This window comes from Lutzomyia longipalpis, chromosome 3 (assembly GCF_024334085.1).
Source record: "Lutzomyia longipalpis isolate SR_M1_2022 chromosome 3, ASM2433408v1".
NCBI classification, from domain to species: Eukaryota; Metazoa; Arthropoda; class Insecta; order Diptera; family Psychodidae; genus Lutzomyia; species Lutzomyia longipalpis.
Genome location: NC_074709.1, coordinates 2,633,679 through 2,660,140, shown reverse-complemented (window position 1 = coordinate 2,660,140; position 26,462 = coordinate 2,633,679). Strand labels below are relative to the sequence as shown.

At 36.2% G+C, this 26,462-nt stretch overlaps 7 protein-coding genes across 14 annotated transcripts in view; 1 reads left to right on the top strand and 6 right to left on the bottom strand.

Moving 5' to 3' along the window:
• Positions 1 to 26,462, bottom strand: part of LOC129794093 (GPI mannosyltransferase 3) — a 1,193,052-nt gene that overhangs the window by 702,125 nt on the left and 464,465 nt on the right. The gene's annotated exons all lie outside the window — the stretch shown is intronic.
• LOC129794120 (cytoplasmic tRNA 2-thiolation protein 1) overlaps positions 1 to 26,462 on the bottom strand; it is a 1,132,104-nt gene that overhangs the window by 702,125 nt on the left and 403,517 nt on the right. The window lies entirely within an intron of this gene.
• The window catches only part of LOC129794129 (plasma membrane ascorbate-dependent reductase CYBRD1), a 1,128,201-nt gene that overhangs the window by 702,125 nt on the left and 399,614 nt on the right, over positions 1 to 26,462 (bottom strand). The gene's annotated exons all lie outside the window — the stretch shown is intronic.
• On the bottom strand, positions 370 to 2,125 carry LOC129794169 (putative gamma-glutamylcyclotransferase CG2811). 4 transcript variants are annotated; one of them, XM_055834815.1, is made up of 4 exons: positions 1,997 to 2,125; positions 1,165 to 1,521; positions 632 to 742; positions 370 to 554 (listed from the first exon to the last, which is right to left on the bottom strand). In XM_055834815.1, the coding sequence occupies exons 2-4, from the start codon at positions 1,485 to 1,487 to the stop codon at positions 494 to 496; spliced, it is 495 nt and encodes a 164-aa protein (XP_055690790.1). In that variant the 5' UTR covers positions 1,488 to 1,521; positions 1,997 to 2,125; the 3' UTR covers positions 370 to 493. The 4 variants fall into 4 exon arrangements, with proteins under 4 accessions (XP_055690790.1, XP_055690789.1, XP_055690791.1 ...); XM_055834814.1 differs by having other exon boundaries at positions 1,165 to 1,524; positions 1,997 to 2,122; XM_055834816.1 differs by having other exon boundaries at positions 370 to 742; positions 1,997 to 2,124.
• Positions 1,491 to 4,356, top strand: LOC129794158 (LHFPL tetraspan subfamily member 2 protein). The gene is made up of 3 exons (XM_055834800.1): positions 1,491 to 1,896; positions 2,157 to 2,357; positions 3,420 to 4,356. The coding sequence occupies exons 2-3, from the start codon at positions 2,179 to 2,181 to the stop codon at positions 3,901 to 3,903; spliced, it is 663 nt and encodes a 220-aa protein (XP_055690775.1). The 5' UTR covers positions 1,491 to 1,896; positions 2,157 to 2,178; the 3' UTR covers positions 3,904 to 4,356.
• LOC129794096 (dnaJ homolog subfamily C member 21) lies at positions 4,241 to 6,255 on the bottom strand. Its single transcript, XM_055834708.1, has 3 exons — positions 5,644 to 6,255; positions 4,957 to 5,573; positions 4,241 to 4,831 (listed from the first exon to the last, which is right to left on the bottom strand). Exons 1-3 carry the CDS (start codon positions 6,128 to 6,130, stop codon positions 4,358 to 4,360), a joined length of 1,578 nt encoding a protein of 525 aa, XP_055690683.1. The 5' UTR covers positions 6,131 to 6,255; the 3' UTR covers positions 4,241 to 4,357.
• Positions 6,994 to 25,862, bottom strand: LOC129794160 (uncharacterized). 2 transcript variants are annotated; one of them, XM_055834804.1, is made up of 5 exons: positions 25,623 to 25,862; positions 21,652 to 21,827; positions 8,294 to 8,382; positions 8,029 to 8,228; positions 6,994 to 7,783 (listed from the first exon to the last, which is right to left on the bottom strand). In XM_055834804.1, the coding sequence occupies exons 2-5, from the start codon at positions 21,825 to 21,827 to the stop codon at positions 7,604 to 7,606; spliced, it is 645 nt and encodes a 214-aa protein (XP_055690779.1). In that variant the 5' UTR covers positions 25,623 to 25,862; the 3' UTR covers positions 6,994 to 7,603. The 2 variants fall into 2 exon arrangements, with proteins under 2 accessions (XP_055690779.1, XP_055690780.1); XM_055834805.1 differs by having other exon boundaries at positions 8,041 to 8,228.

Genomic DNA, 26,462 nt, shown 5'->3' with positions numbered 1-26,462 from the left:
CTCTATCAATTCCAGCCGTTTACATTTTTCCTCCTTCAAAATGTTGTTTAGAAAGAAAAACAAGCCCAACTCAAGATCATTTCATTCGCGTGATGTTGGGGAGATTATTAGAGTCAAATTGGGTTCAATGGGAGCATCACTGGGGAGCTGTGATGAGGCCTCTGGTAAAAAAAATCACCTCCTTGGCTCAATATTTAATTATCGCGATAGCAAGTCAACCCAGATAGCTAATTTTTTTTGCTACCACCTCAATAAACTCCCCTGATAAGGTTTGTTTCAATTATTTTTTCTTGCTCAAATTAATACACATATTTTCATACAGACTGTCCCCTCTACACCTCATGAGAAAAAAGCGAGAAAAACAAAACATTTTGGCAACGCAAAAGAATATATTTACATACATATCACGCCAATTTAGTTACAAGAATTTTTTTACACAAAAAAAATCTCCAGAAATTAGATAAACCAGATGACGGAAAAGCGCACGCATAACTCACTTTTGCAGATCAGCCTGAACATGATCGCGAAGATCATCCGGAGTACTCTCATTGTAGCTGAAAGTGAAATCCGTAATTATTTTGTGGTGTAGGCAATGTCATCTCGGGATGAGATGTTGGGATTTCTTTTGTACACTTCACAGTATTTCCTCTCGGGCGTGTCACGGTACTCCGTGAGCATTTCAAAGTTCAGCAGATGATCCGGGAATGTTCGCAGAAGATACACCCAACAAGAGAGAATTTTTCTGCAGAATAAATATTTAAAAATTATTAATTTTCAGGAAAATTTTTTATTAAATTAAATTTAATTAAGTTTTTGTTAATTGTTTTAGGCAATTAATATTTTGAAAGGAGACTATTCACTTTGAGTCTGCCAATTTATCTTGAAAATATCGTTCGAAGCAATGAAGCTTATGCTTCTTCATATATTTCAAAGGAGAAATAAATTACAATGGAGGTGTGGCTTTACCATTTTTTCAGCTATTTTTTTTTTAAATTCATTGCTCAAACGAACGAAAATCAGACTCTAAATAAATTCAAAAAAAATATTTTACATTGATCAAATTAATGTAAATTTCCCACATTATTGAGCATAATGTCCTTTTAACTGCCTTATTAATATTTTTATTAAATTTCCAGTTAAAAAATCAAAAAATATGAAACTCACTCTTCTCCCTCATCCAGGAGTTTTATATCCTGAATTTCTCGATCATAGAAATCAGGATATCCCTCCAGCTCATCGAGTTTCCCAACCATCGTGTCATCCACCTCGTAAATCTCCCCCCTCACAAAGTTCCCCGTGTTGCGTTTATTCAGCAAAAATGGAATGTTGTAGCGAGTGCCAATGACCAGAGGAAATTTGATTGTCGTCTCGCCGCGACCCACGAATTTGCCAACTCCATTTTCCGGGCTGGTCAGCAATTTATGATTGGGCTCACCCCTCTTGAGGGTCCCGTAGACAAAGAATCGCCTCAGTGCTGAACTGGACATTCCTCGTGTGATTGCTATTCCGGTGGATCTGCTGCTGCTAAAACACAACATAAAATCAAGAAAAGTATTCTCGGGAGCATCGCGACTTGCGCTCTGTGCGAGTGTGGATTAAATCTTTCCGAAAGGGGAAGTTTTTGCCGGTTGCAGTGGGATTCGGAACACTTTCGTGCACTCTCACACATCCACAGTACATTTGACAGATGTCCAGCTTTTTTTTTTTGCTGCTGCTCCCTCTCCGGATTAAGAAAATACAGAGAGAGCGAGAATAAAGAAGCCACCCAGCGCAATAAAATGTTAATAAAAAATTGAATTAGGGTGTGTCTATTGTGAAACACTGAACAATGAGGGGATCTAATTAGACAATCCACTCAGGTTTTTCTTCCATCTTCTGCGCGACTTTCAAGCTGTGGTAAGTAATCACAAATACTCCTAAATCCCACAGAAATTCCCATCCTTCATCCTGATCTGGAATTTGTCCGGGAAACTTTTATTTGTAAAATTCTATTTACCTCGTGGAAAATTTCCTTTTGGTCTTTTTGTTCACTAATCCCACTCACTGAGGAAGATTTTCAACAAATTAGCTTATCACAAAGAGAATAATACTCGTAGCAAATGACAGAAGAAATGTCACGGGACAACCTTTAATCTTGCCTCTTATTGCTCTGGCAGATCCGGCGAATCTCGGGCCAAGATGTGCTACGTAGTCATCACCGGACGCAGCCTTCTCTGGTTCCTCATGACTCTCGTGGCAGCAATGCTCACGGTGTCCGCTGTTGTGTCACCCAAATGGCTCATCGGTCCGGAAGTATTCACAGTAAAGAACAATTTCACAACTCAGGAGCGACGACCCTCACTTGGGATCTATACAAGGTATAATGGAATTTAGTTAGGAGCTGTGCAGCCCTCACATTGTCCATACATCGCAGATTTATAAATAGGACAGACCTAGGTCTTAGAACTAAATATAAATTCCAAGAAGAGCTTCCTTTAATATTTTACTCTGTCTAGTTAAAGCATAAGATTTTTGCATTGAATACGAATAGGGGAACACGGGGTAATTTTTCAACAACAAAATCTGTAGCAGTTTGTGGGAAATTTATCAGCTAGTAACTTCTTTATACAACATTTTCCCTATCTCGAAGAAAAATTGGTGTTGGAACTTATAGCCAAAATCAATTTAAAGAGAAGACCTTAAAAACAATTTTTTTTTAAAGAAAATGATGTTAAAAATGGACTTAAAAGAATAACTTAGAACCTTATAGTCGAAGTCAATAAAGATTGAGATTATTAAGCTATTTTAGCTTTCAAATTAGCAGCTTTTGACAATTTATTGTGCAATTCTAACGCTAAATGTTTCTTTTTTACGATCGATGTTTCTTATCTCTTTTTAAAATTTGACATTTAGTTTCTAACGGTTGATGTTTTATTTCTTAGGGTTTGACATTTCTTTACCTATCGTCTAACATTTATTTTTAAAATCTGACGTTCCCTTTTCAACATTTGAAAATCTTTTTTCCTAACGTTTGAATTTATTCATTTGACACTTTTTTTTTTAACGTTTATCGCATTTGTCGTTTCCTTTTCAAACGTATTAAGAACTTTCTTTTGTATTATTCTAAGTTTTCATTTTAACGTTTAACGTTCATTTTTCTAACATTTGACGTTCCCTTTTCTGGAATCTTTTGACATTTATTATCTGACACCTAACGTTTCATTTCTTAACGTATTTTAATGATTTTTTCCTAATCTTTAAAGTTTCCTTCTTTTGATATTAAACGTTTCGTCTTTCGTTCTTTTCTAACGTATTTTGATGTTTCTTTTCGACGTTTTGAAGTAATTTTTATTTTTCTAAACTCTCCCTAAAATGCCCCAATTCCCCTATGATCTCCTAACAGAAGGATAATTAATTAATTATAATTTTTTTTGCTAAAGGTGCACAATGATGCTGGATGGACACTACCACTGTGGCCCATTTGACTTTGATGGCTTCTTCACGGATTCATCGGTTTATCCAACGGAATTCAAGGTCTGCATGTTCTTCATCTCACTGGGCCTCTTCATCCTCTCTGCCACAGTCTTCCTCACACTCATCACATGCTGTCGACAATCACTCCTTGGCAAGAGTATTCATACAATGACTGGATCTGCACAGGCTTTTGCCGGCATCTCTATCATGATCGCCCTCTTCCTTCATCCCCTCGGTTGGGGTGCTAAACGAGTCCTCAGACTCTGCGGGGACTCGGAAGCTTTCTACCCGGGAGATTGTGCCATCGGCTGGGCACTTTACTGTGCTGTGGCCGGAATGAGTTTAGCCTTCGTGTGTGCCTTGATCAGCCTCAAAGCTGAATCAGCCAATATGAGTGCCTCCGTCAAGAGACGCATTGAAGCTGGCGAGAGACTTGTCTTCTTCCTCTGAAGATACCTTAATGGACTTTATGTATAGCCTCTATTTCTTAATCTCAACCTTAAGGGGGAAGGCAAATTCGTCGCTCTCTCATTCCCAAATTCAAGGATTCAAAGAAGAAGAAGAAATTTAAAAGTCCAGAAATTGCTCTATGAGCGGCAGATCTGACCTATACCCCCTATCTCTAAGGAATCTCTATTTTTGTACTTCTCACCCCAAAGACTCGCGACTTAAGCTCACTGTGAGTGAGACGATTTATATTGTATTTTTTTTTAACACACCGTCAATGTATTCTCGAGCTTTTGTAACGACTTTTACACTCACACAAAATACTCAAAAAAGTAAAATGTATTTTTAAGGGTAATTTTTGAATGTATTTTTTTATACAACATTAATTTTTGAGCATATTTTTTATGTAATTAATCTTTAATAAAATGAAAAGGAAAAAAAATATTAAACTAACAATTTAAGCTTTTCTCTTACTCACCTTCTCGGCTCTTTTGGGACCGGAAGAAGTTGTTGGTTTCCCGGATTTGGGGATGTACACGCCATGGTTGGTTTTCTTGAGATGAGTGAACAATTTATTTTTTGAGGAGAATTTTTCATTGCACGTGACACACGTGTGATCCGTATCTGTGTCAGTATTTGTCGGGGCAGCTTCTTGGGGAACTTTAACCTCAGCCTTCACTTCTCGAACTTCTGCCTTTGTTGGTTTCGCACGGGAAGGTTTGGATTTTGCTTTAGTTCTCTTGCTGTCCTCCCAGTCGTCTTCGGGTTCAGACAGCTTCCCAAATGTATCCAGATCACCTTCACTGTCTGATCCGAGGGAGAGAATTCGTTGATTTTTCTTTCGTTTATTTGCCTTTGCCTTCGTCTTGATCTCCATTATTTCCTCTTCGTCGGATTCTGAAGTAAATCCATTCACGGTTGAATCACAATTCTGCAAATTTAAGAAGAAAAATTCAAAAATTACTCAATGTTGCATTAAAAGAACATTTTTTTCAACATTATTCCCAAAATGGAATAATACAAAAATTATTCCGAATAAACGTGGATTTTTCTTACTTTAACTGGTTCCACTATTTCCTCTTCTTCCTCTTCCTGCACTTCCTGCTTAATTCTCTGGACATTCTCTTTGTGCTTCTTGGATGATTCGTGATTGCGGTAGGAGCTCTGATTCTTGAACGTCTTATTGCATGCCACGCAGTAGAATTCATCCCAATTCGCACTATCGTCAATCTCTTCAGCTTCAATCTTCACTTCTGCCACTCCTGCAGCTAAACTCTCCTCCTCTTCGTCACTCTCACCGCTCTCCTCGTCAAGCTCCTCCGGATCCAGGTAGGCCTTCTCGAGCATCTTCAGCTGCTCCTCGTAGTCGGAATTGAGGAAATTCTTGGGAGCGTTTTTGTGTGCCGTGGCAATCTCCTCGTTGCGTCGTCGTAGCTGCTCCAACTGACTCTCAGCCTGCTTGGCGCGATTCTGCTGGAGTCGCTCCTCCAGAACTTTTCTATAGGCCTGTACACGCTTGTCGCGCTTTCTCACGAATCCAACGAGGTTCCTTATCTCTTCATTTCGCTCTCGGCGCGCTTTTTGCTGTACTTTTTTATTCTCCTTCTCGATCGCCTTGAGAATTCGTCTGTCCCGAATTTCGTTGATGTCGTGGGGCGATAACCAGGCGTAACCTGTGAACGGGGAGTGAAAAAAAATGTGTCAGTGCCGAGTACAAAACTCAAGTTTCATCTGGATTTTTACTCTTCTTTGTGCAAAAGCTCTGCCAGTAGGCATAGAAGGGATGCACAACCTCCTCGTAGTCCGATGTGGATGTCCCAAATTTCGGAATCATCTCAAACTCCTCCTCCGTGTCGAGAAATTCAATTTCTTCCGATGCTAGTTTCTCGAAAATCTCCCCGTAGACGGCATAGAAGCCACCCGGATCATCTCCATACCCTCGGAAGCATGAAACTGTGAAGTACTGGAAGACATCCAAGGAGTTATCTTCGTAGTCCGTCTGTCGCCCCCGGAGAATTTGTTCGCGATGGTTATCGTACCAGGCTCGTTCGTGGGGATCCGAGAGCACCTCGTAGGCCTGCTGAACCAGCTGAAACTGTGTCTTAGCCCCATCCGGATTGTCCAAATTCTTATCCGGATGCCAACGTAGTGCTTGCTTTCGGTATGCTGCCTTTATCTCTGCCTCATCGGCCGTCCTCTCGAGATTCAGCACTTCGTAGTGACACTTCATGGCCTTGACTAAACCCTTGCTACCTTAATTACACAATTTAATTGAAAATCTGCCAAGATCTTGAGATTTTTCTCTCCTCATGAACTTTCTCAACGCAAATTTTGAAATGTGAGGTTATGGCCAGTGACTTCTCAACTCAACATCAAGACATGCTCTCTTTAGCATCTTACACTAATGCAATTTATACAGAAAAAAATCAAAAAGATAGGGAAGAATAGGGTAGACTTGATCAAGAAAGAAATTAAATAAAAATAAATTAAAAATGTATTATTTTTTATTTTAATTGTTTAAATTATTTTATTTAAAAGAAAGCTCTTTAGCAATTATTTTTTATACTCTTTATTATCGGCATTATGAATGAAATCTTTCATTCAATCACAATGGGGGCATAAAAGATCAAAAATATTTTAGATATTTTTTGGGGACATTTTTCATTTTTTGTTGCCATGAAAATTCATTTTAAGAAATTTTTAAAAATTCATTGTTATCAGATAGCTGATTAGAATGTACTGAAAATGCTAGTTCAATTTATGTTTGCCTGTAGCATATGGGGCAAAATGAATCAACAAAAAATTTCCTTTAAAACTTAATTTTTTTATATTGTATTTGATCTAGGAAAAGGGATCAAAATAATTTAATTAACAATAAAAAAATTAAAAAAAGGTATCCGTCCATCTTACCTGACGTTGAAAATCTGTTGTGAATTTTGTAGTTTAAATAAACTTTCTGAATTAAAATTTTCCCTTTTAACTCCTTTAATTTAAAGCACTTTAAAGACTTTCCTCATTTTCTATTATTTTTTAATCTTCTTTTGCCGCTGATTTCAACCAAAATTTTAGACAAAAGTTAAAAAAAAAAAACGCTTTTCTTCGGAAACTTGAAAATACTTTTATTGGAAAACTCGTCGTCATCTACATTGCTGTCTCGATTAAAAATATTTTCATGTACAAAAGCTCACAAATTCCTAAATTGTTTCCACTTTTGCTTACAAAATTCATGATATGTTTTCGTTCCATTTTTGCCATTGAAAACGGCAATTGTTTACAAAAAAAAATGTAGTAATATAAAAATTATTAACAGAGAAGAAAAGAAAACCTCTAAATTACCTCCTTTGCATCATTCGCATGGTAATTCCTTCAATAAATATGTACATCAACAAATTAAGTAAAATATAAAACTCATTAACCAGACATTTCATTGAATTGAATATCTTCATGGAATTTGCTGTTGCGAAGATTCTTCTGCTTGCAGACGAATTCTTAGGCTCCGTCTACGTTTTAAATAAGAGAATAGGTACCAAAAAATTAAAAATCGTTGAACTAAGAGTCAAAAAAATCGTGATTACACCTTCTTCACTTAAGTCCATTACATCATTACACCTAATTAACATTGATTCTTTCCTCAATAATGGTAAATGTAACAAAAGAGACGTGATTAAAATAAAATTCTCGATGTCTCAGCACTACGGGACAATTATAATTCGTCATGTTTAGGCCCAGAGAATTCATCGTGTGAGATGAAGCCATTCTTGTCCTTGTCTTCATGCTGGAAGATCTCTTCGACGAGTTTATCGTGCTCCTGGAGCATGCTCTTCAATTCATCGGATTCCTGACCCTCAACTGCGGTCATTTGCTTCTTAAGGTACTCACTGACCTACAAAAAAATTATTCAGAGAAAAAAATAAATTATTTATTTGTTTAAACTTTTAATTTAATTTATTCAATAAAATATGTGATCCCAAATGTAAGAGGAAAAGCGTGCAGAATTTTTAAGAGATTGTGAATGAAATGAAGATTTTTAATAAAAAGAAAATTATTTTCATTAAATTCACTCCCTTAAAATTAAGAGAAAAAAAATATCCGCCACCGAATGGAGAAAAGAAATGAAATACTCCCTACATATCCAATTACCTCTTCCCGGCTCAGCTGATTGTCCTTGTTCTCGTCAATCTCCTTGAAAACATTAGTGCTGGGCGCAGAGTCGCCAATGTTGATGAGTTCCACTTCAAAGATGAGTGTAGCTCCACCGGGAATAACACTTCCAGCCCCTCGGTCACCATAAGCCAAATTGGGGGGAATTGTGAGCTTCCTCCTCTCGCCTTGAAGAAAAAATATATTAATAAAATGTTGCTCTGAAAATCCATGCCATCAATGCCACACTCACCCACACACATGTCCAAAAGTCCTTGGTCCCAGCCCTTGATAACCTGGCCAGCACCTAATTGGAACGTGAAGGGTTGGTCTCGGTCCAGGCTGCAATAAAGCACAAGAGGTAACGTTTAGAGAGCTTTTCTGTGGAGCCATCAAATAAAATTTCAAACACTTTTCGGCGAGATGCATGAAAATTGCAAGACTAGCGCGAGAGGCACTCACATGACGATAAATACCTCGACTTTAAGTGGATAGAAGGAGCTTTTTCCCACCCACACGATTAAGTCAATGAGTTGGGGAAATTTATTACAAAATTTTCTACGACTCTGTGACTCATTGTCTACGGAAATATTAATGAAAATTCTTTTATTGCATTTCTTGAAAGTTCTTGGAAAGAAAATTAATGAAAATTGACAATAAACTTTTATAGTTTTCTGAATTTTAAATTAGTTTAATAGTTATTCAATTTAAATTTTAAATAATCAATAAATAAAAATTTATCTTCGTATTAAAAATAAAATAAATAAAAAATGAAGCGATTGATTTAACCAGGCGTCTCGACTGTGATTTCTAATACATTTTACACTAAAATGTAGACTACCAGGCGGCTCCATCTACTTACTAAAATTACTCAAATTTGAGTTTTTTTAAGCGTTAAAAAAATCAAAACTGTATAGTTTTAGTAGATGGAGCCGCCTGGTTATCTACATTTTACTGCAAAATGTATCAGAAATCGCAGTGGAGACGCCTGGTTAAATCATGTCCTCTATATAATTGAGTTTCTTTAATTTATTTTACTTCATCTTTTAAATTTTTTTTACAGAGAAAACTCTTCAAAAAAGAGATTTTTCGTTTGCTTTCCTCAAGGCTTAGCTTTATGAGCTTTTTTACAAGAGACATTAACGAATCTTTTACGAATAATTACGTCATTTTAATTTCTCTACATTTTATGCTACACCTATTGTCTACACGTAGATAGTTGCATGTATGTATGCTATGTATGGTTATATTCGTCCTTTCTAAAATTCGATGCAGCATTTTAGGAGTGGATGAGGCAAAATTTGTGAATACTCGAGTGTGTGCTTGTGCAAAGAGCATTCAGCACCCGCCAATGGGCGGCCTGATGAATAAATGATCAACTCCTGGGCAGAAGTTCATTTTTCGTCGCTGCTCGCCTTTGGAAATTTCTCCCCTGTGGGGCAATTCTTTCGTATTCTTCGTTCTCTCCCAATAGCACCTAGCCCTCACCCCCTCCTGCCTCTATACGGTGGGGGCAAGCGATCTCCGTCTTTTGGACAAAAATTGCCAAAAACACTTGAATTTGTTGGGGAATCAAACTCATCATTCACACTCAATTTTCCGCGTATATTTTCTTGTTGTACATATATGTGGCGCATTGGTAAAAGGGGGTGGTGGTTTTTTTTTACCAACTCCCATTGCATGGCCATTAATCACACCTCAAATTCGCGAAAACCTCGTGTAATTTTAAACACTTGCTTCCAATGTGATTCATGTTTATCTTGGGTGAGAAATTTAAAGCCATTCTTTTCCTCTTTCCAAATGAAATTTCCCTGGATGTGTTGAACATTTCTAGGATTACACTTGACATAATTTCTTCCACTCCGTGGCATATCCTTGAGCTTCTCCTTTACAACCCCCGCAAAAATGTGAATTCCACTGATGGCAAAATATGCGGAATTCTGCAATAATTTGTCATTGTTTAGGGGAATGCCACGGATCACAGGATATGTGCTTCGGGTTTTTTTGGTTGGGCTACAACCCCACCATCACGGTATTTCCACCTGATAAAGCTGTCACAGGTAATTGTGAGAAGGAATTTCCATGTGACAGTGACATAAATATAAATAAAAATTATCATTCTTTTCCTTCCACTCAAACAGAAGAAATTTGTCGTGAAAAAAAAGCCCAAAAATTGGAATCCGCCAAGATGAAGATTTTCTCTCTTTTTCCTATTAATGCACAACGGAACCGTTAAGTATAAAATGCGTGCTTTTTCCCCAAAGACTTGATCTACATTTTCTCACAATTCACACCTTCAATTGTCTTCACACGACTCACCCGAAAAAAAGCAGTTCAATGATAATTGCTTGACTAAACAACGGAAATTCTTTTTTTTTTATGAAATTCCAGAAACGAGATGCTTTTCTTCTTTTTTTTCGGTAAAAGACATGATAGGTATATTGTCCCGGGAGAAGAATGAAAACTGCCACTCAGAAGAATTGGAGGAAAATATGCCAAGCTGAAGAGAATATAATTAAATTTTAAAATTCACCTTAAACAGACATTTCTTGGGTGAAGCATGATTTTTTTATTTCTCAAATTGTCCACACAAAGAGCAATATACAAGAATTGCTACAAAATCTCACTGACGAATGACTCTCAAGTCAGAAGAAATGAAAATTTCTGTTGAAAACAGTGTATATTTAATTAAATATTTTATTTCATTCAAATATATTGGTGGAATTTGTAGAATATTGCGTTAGTTGAATGAAAAGTATGCTGCAATTATAATTTCTTATCAAGACAATTTTATGTAATTTTTCTTCAAGGAAATAGAAGAAAAAAAATTGTTGATTAGTTGGGGAAAAATGTAAGAAAAATTGCCTTTTATATCAGAATCTAACTAAGGATCTAATAAGGCCAGACAAGGAAAATTTCTTATAGAAAATCGAGCTTTTGAAGCCTTTCCGAGCTTTTTACCTTCTTCTGATTTTATAGCCCACGTCTCTCCTAGATTTTATTTAAATAAAATAAAATAAATTATGAGATTTCAGTACAATAAAATGGAATCAGTCTATTTGAATGAAATCATTCCTAATAAATTCACAATAAGAGATGAATATGAAAGCCAACATATATAATCTCAGTGTTATGTAGTTGAACGAGTTGAACCAATAATAATATATTTTTTCTTGCAAATTTATTTGCTAGCTATTGTTTACGTTTCTCACGATGCAACTGAAAGATTCAAGTGCTGCAAATTTTCGTGCAGAATAATTCACGATTTAAATGGGAAGAAATTGGATTTGTATCACAGAGAGAAAGAGCGAAAATCCACTGCTATTCCTTCGTGTCGTCTTCGATAGTGAATTATTGGTGAAAAGTGTGTCGTGGTTGGAGTGTGAGAAATAAAATGCACAATTTAAATAAATCCCCCATAGCGTTTGTGGTATGAAATAAAAAGTCATGGGGTGGATTTCGCCAATATTGATGGGGGGCGTGAGTTGCACGTGCGAATGGTGGCTTTTTGGTGTCAATCTCCACGAGTCCTCTCCTTCAACCTCTGGGAAATTGTGAAAATACCCATCTTGGTGGTGTCATAAAATCGACTTGCAAATTGTCGAATCACACAGAATAACCCCCACATGGTTCATGAACAAGAAAAAAAAGACACACTCACACACTTCTTTTTGAAATACATTTCTGTGAGGGTTAAAAATAAAAAGGGGAAGAGAGGTATGTAACCCTCAATCACTCTTGATACCTTCCGTGGCGGGAGTGGGGATTTCGTTTTCTTGAGGGATGATGTCCGTGTGCGGCGGGGGGTTGGTGAAAAATGTAATACAGATGAGATGAGGGCAAACAGAAGGCATGAAAAGTGGTACAGAGAGGAGTGAAAGGTCAACAGAAATTTAATTGAATTTGCCGAGGTGTCGGATTAAAAGCACAAAAGACATAGAGAAGCTCCCCTTCCCTTCGCAACATTGCTCCATCCCAATTTCCATATGATTTTAGAGAAAGTGGATTTTTACCACCCTCCCTAGTCATACAACCCCCCCCCCTCCCCTTTATACCCCTTCCATAGAAGCATTCCGCAAATTTGCTCCACTCAGCAGATAGTTTTCCGGCTGGGATGCTGCGCCTCCTGCATACTTATGGTGTCTCTCCTTCCGTAGCTCCTTATCAAAATTGCATGAAATGTGTACTATGTAGAAATACTCCTTGATACCCCACACTTACCACCATCATCCCCTATCGACCCCACTTGCCCCCATCCCCCGCCTTTCCCCGCACCTCACTTGCAGGATCATAAATAGAGCCTCTGGCAAATATACAGATTTTCCTCTCTGTTTGGCATAAATAACTTTTTTTTCTGCAGACTACTTAAAAAATATGATTTGTATCTTTTCCACATGCCATTTCTTTTCCTTCTTCCATCATTTTCTTCTTGTATACATATTCCGGTCCATTTCTTTTGATTCCCATCCAACCCATACATAGAAAAAAAGTCCACGATGCAGTAGATGGAAAAGGGATCCTCGTAAATTAATCCTTTAAGATAATTTTCACATTTGGTGCTGAGAAGTCCACACTGTGTGTGTATACAAGCTGAAAAATTCTTTTACAGCTCAAGAGTGAGGAGTAAATGAGGTTTGCTGAGTTGCTAAATTAGTAGATGAAAGATTCAAATTTAATTTTAGACGAAAGAGGTTTACAAAATATTTTTCTAACGTTGAGAAAGTTTAAAGATAAATTTTTAAAAATTATTTTTATTTTCTGCAAAGGTGTTTATTCATTTTTGTATGGGAAAATCTCACATTCGAGGAAATAATCAGGATATCCCTCCCTAAGTTGGTTAAGAATCAAGAAAGAATAAGAAATCGTCAAACAAAATTTTAATTTATTCTAAGAAAAATTAGTCCAAGTAAAGACGAAAAACACAATAATGACGTCATTGATTATTTTTTTGGATAATAATTTCAAAATTTTTTAACTGATCCAAGTGAAAACTGGGTATAGTCAGGCGGTTTCAAATTCTTCTTGAATTTTTACAAGATTTACACAAATTCCGAATGTCTCAACTATTTTTCTATGCAAAAACGAATAAACTCCTTTTGCAAAAACTTGAAAAAAAATCAGCATAGGGGAGACCGGGGTAAAAATAGTCATTTTGGAATTTTCAAATGCCAATTTCTCCCAAAATATAAATCGGAAAAATCGGAAAAAATTAGGGTGCAAAGCCCTAGCAACCTATAATTTTTGACAGTAATTTGGAGGTTATCCGATCAGTACTTTAGGAGTTAAAAATGAAAATAGATTTTTGGCCCATTTCCCAAACTTTTGCGTATTGAGAAAAACGCGTTTTCCGAACATTTCCTTCAGCAGTTTTCCCATCTGATAATTTTTCTCACTAGCTGGATTAGTGCAGAAAATGTTGCCAAGGTGTATTTTTCAATAACTTTTAATGATTTTTCTCTACAATTTTTTGAATCAAAACATACCCCTTGGGGTAGATCTAGTCATCCCATGTAAATCATATGGGAGATCGAAATTTTTGGCATATTTTCTATTCATTTGTTGCAAAATGGCGTGTTTGAGAAAATCGCAAAATTCTCTGTTTTAGTGCGTATAAAAGTGAAATTCCTTGTCGCGGATCAAAAGGTGAGAAGTTTAGCTATCAACTACTATCAATCTCTCAGTTGGAAAATCATTGGAAATGTCGGAAAATTCGACCGACTTTATTTAGCCAACTGGTGACTATATTTACCCGCCGCGTTTAAAAAAAGTCAGAAGCGGAAGGGTTTAGGAAAAGCTCGAAAACTCATATTTCCCGTGGAGATAGAGAAAAGTGGTCTGAGACAAAGTTGTAGGCCAGGAAATTTCCTATAAGAATGACCTATCGAGGAAATTTTCTTGCCCTTGGGGAATCCTGCAGATAAGGATTTACGCAAATTGACTATTTTTACCCCGGTCTCCCCTATGTCTTTAAATTTCTTTTTTCAAATTCGCAAAAACTCTTATCTAGAAAATTAAATGTTCACTCCATCCCACACTGGAGTTGGCGTCACCCTTTCCCCGTAGCACAGCGGGTGTGCGATGTGTTCGCACACTTCCTTAAAATGTCATAAAATATTCAGTGAATTTTACTTGTTAAATATTCCATTTACAAGTGTGATACACTTTCCTCCGTACATTTGTAACCCAGATGCGATTTTAGTCTCTACGAACAATAGACCCATAAAATTCGTGCTAGTTTCATTGAGCGCATTTTCTCAATTTTCCACTCAATTCCCACCACACTAGGTGGGTGGTGTGTCTTCTCAGATGGGGTCTCTCTGCGGTGTGCTTCTGGGTGGTTTGCCCAAGAAGATCATTCGATTGGAGTGTATAAGATGATGGGGATGTTTTATTGCTTGTGGGGGTCATAAAGGAGTCTGAAAGGTCGCTACCACCCACGCACTCCCCTTCACCATCTAACAACCTCCTTCCCCATTCACCCCCATGCCCACTGTAAGAGTGACCCAATATCAATAAAAATATTGCGATAGACATGAGTTTTTATGCTGCCACATTCACGTTCAACTTCGTCATCGTTTGAGCCCATAAAAATCCAAACCACGAAAAAATGCATGAATTTACCACCTTGAGTAGCGAGTCTTGTTTGTTTTTCCTGCGAAAAATTGAGAGGGGGGATTTTATATCCGTTCAAGGGGTTTGGGGTGCAACACACCATCTACCCTTGTGGGGAGAGATAAAGTGAAATTGGTGGAAGTCAAGTTTGATTTATTTATTTCTGAATTGTGCGAATTGTGAATAAAATCCAAAATTCAGAGCAACCGCATTGGAGTATCTTGCAGAATATGGCATCATTTTTTTCGGGGCTGAGTACATACACTGCATGATGGGAGGAAAATATGGAAGAATGTGTCTCCATAAAACGTGATACACACACTCACTTTAACCCCCCCCTCCCATACCCTTCGCATAAGCAATCCTGTGGGAATTTCTTGCATGTGACCAAAGAGCGCAAATTCACCGCTGAGGATGGTGTGTACGCGGGGTGGATCATCCAAGGAAAAGGAGAAGAAATTTGACGTCTAATTAGGTGCTTTGAGCGCCAATTTATGGAAATTGTAATGAAACACCTTCAGCTGTGGTTTAGCATTTCATCCCTCCCCCCATGAAGAGTCCAGCTTCTGTGTGCGGAAAACATCATTGAGATCAATTTTAATTAATTCACAGCCATTCACCCGCTATAAAAGTCTGTTTGGCACCTTTTCAGCCTCTTTTCTTTGCGCACCACAGTGTTTATGAATAAGTAAAAAATTGCTCAACTTTTCAACTTTTACAGAGTATACCTCGGGGGGATTTTTCACCACAATTTCACCAAGAGATTATCAGATAATTTGTTTGGGATTTTAAGACCAAGACTGACAAGGAAATTGCAAAGGGGAATTCTTTATTTCCTAAGTCAATTAGGCTTTAAGGAATGCTTCCTGTTTGAGTGAAAAACTGATAGATTTTCTCGATTTTCCACTAACCGTAGAAATTCTGATTTCCTTAATTTAAAGATTTATCCAACCCCTTTGAACTTTGATTGTAACTATTTTAAATCTTTAAAGAACTTCTTTTGTATAAATTCGTAAGATTCCTACTCAAAGTTTTTCGAATAGAATAAAACAAACTTAATAATTGAGATAATTCAGGTGAATAAGTTACGCTACTTCACGTCAACTTAATTTAATTTTTACCTACTTTCCCCGCCCATACAGCAACCCCTCAAAAATAATACTCAATTGAAAAACATCCAGTTCATATCCTGCCACCCCTGTAGCATTTTTTCTCACTATAAACATTGTGCAAAATTAGCAACTTTTATCCCCATTTCCCAATTTTCCCTTTTGGCGAAACAACAGCAAAAATATGTCGTGATGTCGAGAAAACATCATCCCAGTTATCACCACTGGGAATTAATGTGAAGAGGTTTGTGCTGAAATTTTGCGGTGAGGTGAAAGGAAAAAACACCCAACAATTGCGAATTGTGAGACCGCGTAAAAAATTGTGACATTTTTCCTTCGTTTTCCTTCTTCCTTCTTCTGCACACCAACAAACTTGATGGTTTTGTCATCCCACGTGGAGGGGTTGTTTTGGGGTTATTTGTTCAATCCAACAGAAGGGGGTTTATGTATATATATTTTTTTCATCTTGGGGTGGTAAGAAAAGTGATACTCATTTGTATGAATTTTTATTGGATGATCCGCAATGAATACAATAAGAAGTCTCAAATGCGTGAGCTCTGGGGGTGAGAGTTTTAAATGTTAAATGAAGTGTCTCTCTAAATGCGCCAGCATTCATAAGGGATCCCCACTGCCACGGGGGAATTGTTTGTGTGGTTTTAACTTCAAAAGAAAGTCTATGCTGAGGGACTTTTTCACGCGGAATTGCCATCTTGAGGCTCGCTTTGGGAGAGAAACTTTTGGTTTGTCTTTGGGGTCACAATCGCGCGCACACTATCTATATAGCCGGTGTATGAGCAAGTTTTCCTCGTGGTTTTGTAAAATTGCACAAGATTGTGCAATTTTCCACTACTGCGAGAAGATTGAAAGAAGAATACAGTCGGATGAGCAGCCAAAACCACTCTTTTACGCAACTTTACCATCTTCACCGCACATATTTGCGTTTAAAACAGGAAAACTCCATCTCTCCCGTGCACCGCAATGCACTCTCCATCCGTGTAGAAGCTTTAGCTAAAGAAGAGGTGTAGGTATGTACCCACTATACGGAGACTCTTAAATCTCAGCCCGGGTGCACAGCATGAAAATTCCATCCACAAAGGATTCTCTTGCTAATTTCCGGTAAATTTCCCCGAGAGCGGCGTTCATTAAGCACTCGGGACAAAAATGACTCTGTGAGAGCCATCAACGAGACACTGGGAAATATTTGCTTCATGTCAAAAGGTGAATAATCTCGAAATTAATTAAATATTGTCAATGAGACTATACGGGGTAAAATAAAGTATGTGCCGAGTGGTAAAGGACACAAAGGATGAATTTTAATTATATTAAATTCATGGTGGATTTTTTTCCCTGAATATCAAAACACTATTTTTCAAGGAAGAAAAATCAACTTTGTGAAATTGCTTATAAATATTTTATATCCTTTTCATCATTGACCTATATAGCTCTATTTTTCCTCAGGAATAAAATGAAGACTTAAAAAAACTCAGCAAGAAAAATCTTAAAAATATTTTAAATTAATTTAAAAATGCTTTTCTGTCTCATTTATCCGCAGTTTGTATTTAAAAATCAAAATGATCTCACTAGTGGACAATCAACGAATTCTAATGAACCTTTTCAACATTTCTGTAAGATTTCTAAACCTCCAAGAAAGAGAAAGAAAAAATAAATAAAGTTCCCATGGTGTAAATTTAAAATATTTGTATGTTACAAATGTTTTAAATTTTTTATTTCTCACCAGCACTGCCGACAAAGTAGAAAGCGCATGATCTAATTGCTTTCGGTCACGATAATTTTGTGGTGAAAAAAAGGTAAAAGAAGAGTGTTTTGCGGGATGAAAAGAAGGTGATGAGGATTTTTTTGGTGTACAACGTCGCGGAGTCTATTTAAACATGGGTGGTATAATATAAGACAGGAGAGACAGAAAAGACTTTTCTCTCTGTTTGAATTTTTATTCAAGTCTCTGTTTATTGCCTTCTGGGACATGTTATTCGCCAAGTTTCGTCGTGTTTTTCAACTTGCTATGAAAAATTCACATCAATTTTGCATTATTTATTCGTGCGCCAGGGCAGAACCCAATATTCTCTTCTTGTTTCTTGAACACAAGAACCCATGGAAGATATTTCCCTCCGCCCCCTCCCGAAAACCCCCAATGGTGTGAGCTTGGGCGGATAAAAAGAGTCCTCCGTGCGATATTTCATGCACTTTTTCCTTTAGAACCATATACAGGTGCCCACCCACTTTATTTTGAGATGAAATTGAAGCTCCACTTCCCCATGCCGGAGTGACTTCCTCAGCAATTTTCCCCACTTGAACTGGATTGATGACCCACACAAGCCTTCCCTGAGCACTTCAACTTCGTCTTTCATCTCATTGATGACCTGCATTTGATTCCCTCACCGCAAGTCGAATCATTTCCCATGGAATGTGCTCGCTTTTTTTTCCCTTGGATGGGTAAATTTCGAAATTGCAGCCACACAGATGGGGGACAGGAGTGCTTCGCATACTGATTCCACTCTCACATCGCAACTACCCAACGCAGACAAGGTAGTAAAATTGAGGGGGGCTGAATTTGGGGTTTGTTATATTTATGCCATCATCCATTTCTACCTCTTTGCCCGATTTATAGAAGAGACGACGCCGATATTTCGGGTGTGTATATCGATGTTTCACACACCAAAACCCTTCTCAATTACTAAAGTTGCAAATTTTATAGATTTAAGATTTTTTGATATGTTGAAAATTTATCAATTTAATATATTTAAGACAGAACTTTCTGAATTAGGCACAAATAAATCTGAATAGTTATTACTAAATAAAGATTTGCAAAAAGAAAGATTTTTTTATGTATTTAAAAAATAAAAACAAACGTGATGACGTCAATGTTTGCATTTTTAATTGAATCTTTGCTATTCTTTTCTAACTATTTCTATGGGAAATTGGGAAATTTGAAAGTTATTTTTTACAGATTTAGACGTCTTTTAATTTTTTTTCCTTATTAAGAGGTTCTTCCTATACATTCAGAGTTAACTCCTTTAAAGAATTTATATAGAAAAAAATATTAAATTTTATCTACCTTCATCTCCCATCTACCATCCCCATAAACTCTGTGGTCGTTTCTTGCAAAAGTAAAACGTGGAATGGGAGTCCCGTCATTAATTATTTACGCGCGGAAGCGATAGAGTCTCAAGTGGAAAGTTGAACTCATGTGCCACCTCCTGGCCCTCAAATGATCTGCCATCCCCGCCAACCCCGGACTTTAGCTACCGAGAGCCTTTTTCACTCCCATTTTACCACAAGAGTCTCTCTCAATTTCGCATGTATCGAAATTGTGATTTGTGGCGTACGCGCCATGAATGACGGTGAGAATTTCAAATTAAACTGGCTCAAGTGTCCAAGAGCCCCATGGATAATGGCCCCGTGGCATGCTGAAAGAAATCCCCCAAATGGACATTCGAGGTTTAATCTTTCGTGTGAATTTCTAGAGTAGAAAAAAAACGAGCAGCTCATCTGATGCACTTTCATGCTATTTAGGAGATTTATTCACGATGTTGTTTCATCTCGAGTGCTGAAGTGGAAAAAGCTTCGCGTGGGGAAAGCTTTCAGGGTTCGCATGGGAAATCGGTATTTTCAATTCCACCCTCATATGGTGGTTTATTGAAAATTTATTTGATCAGTAAGCGACTCAAAGGATTTGTCGCAGAAATTCAATTGTCGGACAAATCACCGGAAAAATCACTCTCAAGTCTATTTGGGGACTTTCCAAAGCCCACCTGTAGGGGCTCTTGTTGGTGAAAAGCTGGCAAAAGCTTTAAAGGAAGGAATACTTTGGGGAAAGTCTTTTATATTTTTGATTCTTTACAAAAACATGATTTTTTTTTACGAGAAGGAAAACTTCATCTAACATTCAAAATTCTTGGAATTCCTTGATAAAGTAGGTATATACCCATTTAATACTCACATTAGCCTAAGCATCAAAAGAATCAACAAGGGGTAGTAACATATATAAACAAAGCAGTTTCGACATTGTTTTATATAAGAGTGTCATCTGCAGAAAGTTTAACTGGCAACGTGAATGTATTGAACAAAAAGGTGGACAATTGTTTACCCAATGTAAAGGGAAAGACAACCCCCCAAGTATGGCCACAGAGAGGTCGCTAACGAGGAACGTGCTTGATTAATTGTACGAAAGATTATAATTGGCCTGCATCCATGGAAAGTTTGTTTGCACCACGCGAATGTTTTTCTTTCATTGAACGTTCTCAAGCAAGGAAAATTACATATCTTATATCTTCTTTAATATCTACAAAAGGTTTTGCTTTCTTTTACTTTTCATTGCAAATTTTGCATTACGAAAAAATTTTAACCATATTGGGCAATCAGGGTGCACACAACAGTTTTCCATCATCCCCCCCCCCCCGCGGAGGTGCTATGTGCACTTGGTGCGATTGTGACAATTAACAAATGATTCCCTCTGTTGATTCACCGAAAGCAATATCCATGCAATTGTGCGCGGTTAAATTAATTCATTAATTAAGACAGTGTTCCCGCTCGCGCGGTAATTTGTCATTCGGGCGAGAGAGAAATTTCTTTCCACCCTGATTTCTAATGAGAAACATCTTCAACAATTGTCTTTCGCGCTCGGAAGGAGCACCCAACAATGGCATCACAGAGAGAGCATGTGGTGGCAATGTTGCGCTTTTATCGCGCCACATCGACGCATTGCAGTTTCATTATGTTCCAAACTCCATGCGAACGCATGAAAAACAAGCTTTAAAACATCCAACAATACAATGCATTTATCCGCCGCCCCCCAGTCCACCAATTTTGGCCCCATGGGCAGAATCATAATTCAACCACCCATCAGATTGATCATCATTATTAACTTTGGCGCTAGTTCATTCTTCAGAGGAAGTTGCCCAAGGTGATTTGAGTGGGAAGATGAATGTACTTCTTTTTAAACAAAAAAAAATAATTAAAAATATTGTAGATACCTACTGATTGTCAACAATGTCTTTATGCTTGTTTTTAATTCTTTTTTTATGATAAATTATTATGTCTAGATTTATTTTTACTTTATGCTAATAAAAATGTCGGAATAAGGTAATTAAAGAATAAACTAAAGAAGGGTTTTTTTTATAAGATTATTTTAATTATTTCTGAAAGATGTTTCTTTTATTTTAATAATTTCTTAAATATTGCGAGCATAAGACGAGATCAGGGAACTCTTGAAATTTTTTTAAGAATTTTCTTTATTCAGATTTAAAATTTTAAACGCTTTTTTTCATAAAACCTACTGAACTAAAATTTCCAAATTCATGGCCATAAGCAAAATTACAAAAACAAATTTTATATTTTTGTAAAATTTGCCTTTCTGATTACCTATGCCTATTTTTAGTTAATAGGTGATAATAAAATTCAGAAAAGGTAAAAATATGAGTAACAAAAGTTATGTAATATTTTTGCAATTTCAATTTCAAAGAAAAGTGAAATGTTTGCATATCTTTTTGCTTGGTTCCTATTAAATTTAATCAGTATACCTAGTTAGGCAATTTTTACATGCCGACATATTATTACCTATCTTTTAAAACCGAAAAAGACTTTCATTGGTTTTTTTTTATCATTTCATCTTTGAAGATTTGTAAAAAGAAAAAAGAAATTAATTTGACGATGAGTCACATTTTGTCTTTCTGCAGAAAAGAAATTATATCTCATGAGGATGGCAAAAAAAAGGTGACACACAGCTCACATAGGAAAATAAATAAATTTAATGGATGGTTAAAAGTGAAATTCGGTAAAAGGAAAAAGTGGAGATTGCGGAGTTGGATGCTGGTAATAACGAAAAAAAAGGTCCGGAGGTGAAGAATGAGGCGAAAGTGATGGTGGGACTTACCTTGAGTCGAATTTCTTGCCGTCTGTGAGTGTTCCGGTGTAGTGCATTGTGAGCATATCACCATTTTTCGACTTGTTGGAACACACTTCCGGTACACTGACCACGTCAACTTTGAGACCAGAATCACAGCGAATGACCGCCACAAGGCACGATACGACTACTAGTGACTTAAGCATCTGCAAATGAAAATGAAAGCTCCATTGAAAAAATTTTCCAATCTCTATAGATTACGTTAACGTATCGATAAGGGGGGCTCTTTACATTCCTCTTATCAGTCACAAATTTTTAGGTACTATCTCGCCGTGGAACAATTACCACAATTTTCATAGATCGCACAGCATGGCTACAATTCGAAATAATCATTCACCAAAAAGAGACAAAAGTGACAGGACAGAAATCCATCTGCAGAGCTTTTTCGTCTGCAAAACACGCTCTCTGTGACCAAAACTCGCTGATCATTCAATAACCAGATAAGGCATCGCAATTGTTGTTTCATTTCCTCATACCATTCAGGTATCCCACTTGAGCATCATCCAACTTACACACTACTTTATCTAAGGAAAGTCAATGTGGTGGACAGTCCAAGAGGTTCATGGTGATGTATAGCCAAGAGTTGCATTTTATTAATTTACGCGAAGTGAACCGTGTAATTGTGCGGTTTGTTTACATTCTTCAACAATTGGTCAATTAAATGCACTCAATCGTGTAAGCCAGAGATAAATCACACCGTCTTAAAACATTAGGATTTTCATTTCATATGTAGTTAATCTTGTGATTTAAGATCGACCGTGTTAGTTAATGAAGATGAAACTATATTAACTTTGCAGTAAGTTTAAAAATTAACATAATTCTTCCTCGAGTTCATAATTATTTTCATAAAATTACTCATATTTTTCCTAAGTTGTTGTGGTTAAATTGTGACGTAATCGAAGCTAAAAATAATGTTAAATGATTAAGCTATCAGGTTTTTTGTACCCTAAGCAGCTACGAATTTATATTTATCAGCAAGATTATAATTTTATTAACATTTTATCAGACTTTTTTATTCTTATCACCATCAACTTTCGTAAAACATATTACCGATTAAACATGAAACATGTGTTTAAGGGACCCATTTAATACTTTTCGATCTTTTTATGAAATAATTTGCTTCTTAAAATGAGAACTTTAAAAATTTATTTTTTGTATTTATTTATATCCCTGCGGAAATGCAATTTATAAATAAAAACCTTGAAAATATTTACAGGTTTTCTACGTAAATATTGAACTTTATGGTGTCTGAGAAAATACTTTTTTTTTGAAGATCTCACCGTACTGAACATGATATTATTTTTTAACTTTTGCTTCCTGTGCAAATCAATTGAACTTGTTTGTGAGAATACATAAAAGACACGCGATAAAAGCACCTGAAGCAATATAGCGAATCGTTTAAAATTCAGTTACTTTATTTAAACAATTGCATTGTTTTTAGAGATTAATATCACTTTATGCATTTTTTTTAAATGTTAATTTTTCTTATAAAAATCTTGTAATTGAATGTTTTTCTCACGAGACAAATTGTCTTCGAGCCTATGACTAATTTAGTCATGAATTCAGCTTAATCTTTGGTTAAAGTCTTTAAGGACTCAGTGTGGTTTTTGAAAGATTAACTGACTTCTCGGGAGGAAGTTTGCAAAATAAATGTATATTTTTGGCTTTAATGCAGGGGTAAACCACCGAGAGTGCCCTTGAGATTGCAATTAATCAGTGCAAAGGCTTTTTTGACCATGATCTTTCCTCAAACATATAATACAACATTCGCAAGACTTGTATGTGGTTTTTGCAGAAAACAGTACGATTTATTTGCAGTGAATTTTTGGTGTGTGGTGCGCTTTCACTTTTTACGTGTTCCGAAGAAAGTTTTCTGTGCAATTCTCCATGCACATACAGAGCAAAACTTCCAACATTGAGTTTTGTGTGCCTTTGATGCTTGTTGCTCTTCATGTTCGGGGCGGCAAAACCCATCACCGCTAAAGAAGCTCCCATCTTGAAGATCTTGCGGCTCTTCTTGGGAGTTTTTGCCCGTCTTCATTTTCACAAAATTTCAACGCATGCATGAATTTCTCATGAGACATGCGGTTTCTGGTTCTTTTTGCATCCAACTCTGCCACGGGGAAAGTTTCTCCCATATCCATGCGAATTTTCTTGAGGCGAGGGCAAATTTTGGGATTTTCGACAAAGAGATGCTTCGACAGTAATGCTAAAATCTTGAAGAGAATACCTTCTACTTTGAAATCCACCATCATTCAGTTTATATGACACCCCCAAAAATTCTTATTTTGCTCCTTTATATTGTCAGAAATGATTGACAAAGTCTGCATTTTGCTACAAAACTATCTGATACGATACTTCAATACGATTTTGTGACGTTGAGAAGAATATTTATATGGAAGAAATGCAATGCAGAGGAATTTCGCGAAAGTGTTAAAACTGTTTTTTTTTTACTTTACGATTAGATGGAAATAACATTAATAATAAAAATAAATACTTCACTTAAGCTATATCGATTGCGATAATTATTTCCTATAATAGTGAATTTAATTACCTACAAATAATTTAATATAATTACCCGGCAATTTATAAAAAAGCAAGTAAATATTTGTAGGTAATAATACCTACTGGTGCAACAGAATTAAATTAATCTTGTTAATTTTAAAAGTTTTTTTTTTGTTATAAACATTTTGTTTTTATTTTAATCTAATTATTAAGTTTAAAAGCTTTTTCTTCAATGATTTATTTGTGGTTTAAATTTACAATAATCATTATTTTTTTTTAATTATTAAACTCACTTATCTTTCTATTTGAGCTTGAAAAAAAATTAATGCATGATAAGTAAATAATTTTTAATATTATGAATTCATGTCAAAAATTTTAAGATATTTTCATTAATTAAATGAAAGAAAATTTTCTTGAAATATTTAAGAACAATCTAATTTTTAAAATTATTTAAGCTTTATTTTTTTTCAATTCTAAATAGCCAGGCTATTAATCAAACTAAACATTAAGTAACCATTTATATTTTTTGAAATTAGTGCACTAATTTTTATTTTTAATTTTTTTCTTTCTAATCCATGATCAGTGACATCAACAAACGTATGTACGTAAGAAGTAGAATAAACTTTGAAAATTTAATAGTTAAATAACTCTATCAAGTGTCTCTGTGTAATTAAAGAAAAAATATGGCTTTTTAGGTAATATTTAATTTCATTTCATATCACTTGACTACATACTTAAAGTTTTTTTCCCACTGAATCATTAATATGTATAAATTGATAAAATTAACTTTTTGTCACCATGAGCATTATATTTCCAAACATTTAATGGAGATCGTGAAGTTTGCGGCTAATTTATTTACTTGCTCTTTATCTATTTGCTGGGTAATCTTTTCACTTTGAGCACGCCAACGTGCAGCAAGTGCCATTTCATTTGGGCAAAAGGAAAGTTCAATTCGTTGTGGGGAATGTTAAGCGATCGCCATAAGATCATTGTCCGATTTGTGTACTTTGCCGTGCGCGCGCATCTCGATCTTTTAGCTCGTGTCGCGTCACGTAAAGGAAACCACATTCCGCAATTTGTGTATACAATGTGCACAAGCAATTGATTGCACGACGATCATTGATGATTGCAGTTTGTGACGAAAAGTCGCGCCACTTTGCAAGTTAGGTACCGGAAAATTGCCATGTAGGCCATTGAGGCCGGTTTTGGGGTAGATTTCAAAATTTGTCCAAAATTGCCCCGTCATCACTGTCAAATTGGGAACGTTTCTTAAGGAACCATTGAACTTGGACTCTTATTGCTACTAGAGTTTATCTAACAATAGAGTCAAGAGCCCCCATTGTAATGCAAATACAACGATAGTTTCACTTGTTGGGCATTTTTATTATTTGCTTTTTTATTACGCCAGGTGAAAATTAAAGAGAAAATTCACTAACCTTAAACACTAACAATTACACAGACTTTTTTTTCTTTCCTTACTATATCTCGTCTTTTGTGGATTTTGTGAGAAAATCTCTGGGAATTTTCACAATTTTTCACACTCTTGGCAATTCAGTCCAAAGTAAAAGGGCATCCACTTCCTCTGGAGTCCGCGGAAAAACTGATTCTCAAATTATTGCTTCTGACACGACACCTCCACCGCAAAAATGTTGCTACGTTGCTCTTTTCTCCCTCACACTATGTGATGGAAAGTTAATGATACTACACGTCCATTGATGCTTTCAGAGTGTTGGAAAGAGAGAGAATTATTGGGGAAAAATAGGATGGCAACATTCATATGCTATCCTATTCCATTTTCATGATTACCTGGCAGTGTGAATGAAACTAAACGATTTTCTCATGCCACGTTGAATTGCCCGAAATAACCTTGCAAATTTTATTATAAAAAAAAATTAATAATATTTAATAAAACTGTTATTTTATTTAATATCAAAGATCTTAAAATCTTTTGGGAAATTCTCTGAAATAATCAAAACGTCAGAGCTTTTGAGAAAATTCATAGAAATATTTATAAGAAAAACATACATATCATGCCTGATGCAACAGGTTGAATTCATTCTGTCTCCCTCTAAGAGGGTTCTCTCTTTGACGGAAGAAATAATTTTCCCTCATGTGCGACGAGGACAAATAGAGAAAGGTCAAATGTCTCCAATGAATCACGTGACGACCACGTAAAGTTGTGAGATTGGTTTATTTCTTGGAGACTTTTCTCTAAAATCAACGTGGGACGAATATATGTATATAGGTAGGTACTTAGAAAGCACTTGCACCAATTT

Coding starts and splice junctions, on each gene's coding strand:
- LOC129794169 (XM_055834815.1), bottom strand. CDS start 1,487: ATGTCCAGTTCAGCACTGAGGCGATTCTTTGTCTACGGGACCCTCAAG. Junction 743..1,164: donor CTCCTGGATGAGGGAGAAGA/GTGAGTTTCATA, acceptor TTTATTCTGCAG/AAAAATTCTCTCTTGTTGGG. Junction 555..631: donor GAGAGGAAATACTGTGAAGT/GTACAAAAGAAA, acceptor TTTCACTTTCAG/CTACAATGAGAGTACTCCGG.
- LOC129794158 (XM_055834800.1), top strand. CDS start 2,179: ATGTGCTACGTAGTCATCACCGGACGCAGCCTTCTCTGGTTCCTCATG. Junction 2,358..3,419: donor TCACTTGGGATCTATACAAG/GTATAATGGAAT, acceptor TTTTTGCTAAAG/GTGCACAATGATGCTGGATG.
- LOC129794096 (XM_055834708.1), bottom strand. CDS start 6,130: ATGAAGTGTCACTACGAAGTGCTGAATCTCGAGAGGACGGCCGATGAG. Junction 5,574..5,643: donor GAGCTTTTGCACAAAGAAGA/GTAAAAATCCAG, acceptor CCCCGTTCACAG/GTTACGCCTGGTTATCGCCC. Junction 4,832..4,956: donor AAATAGTGGAACCAGTTAAA/GTAAGAAAAATC, acceptor TTAAATTTGCAG/AATTGTGATTCAACCGTGAA.
- LOC129794160 (XM_055834804.1), bottom strand. CDS start 21,827: ATGCTTAAGTCACTAGTAGTCGTATCGTGCCTTGTGGCGGTCATTCGC. Junction 8,383..21,651: donor GGCAAGAAATTCGACTCAAG/GTAAGTCCCACC, acceptor GCTTTATTGCAG/CCTGGACCGAGACCAACCCT. Junction 7,784..8,028: donor GGGAAGAGGTAATTGGATAT/GTAGGGAGTATT, acceptor ATTTTTTTGTAG/GTCAGTGAGTACCTTAAGAA.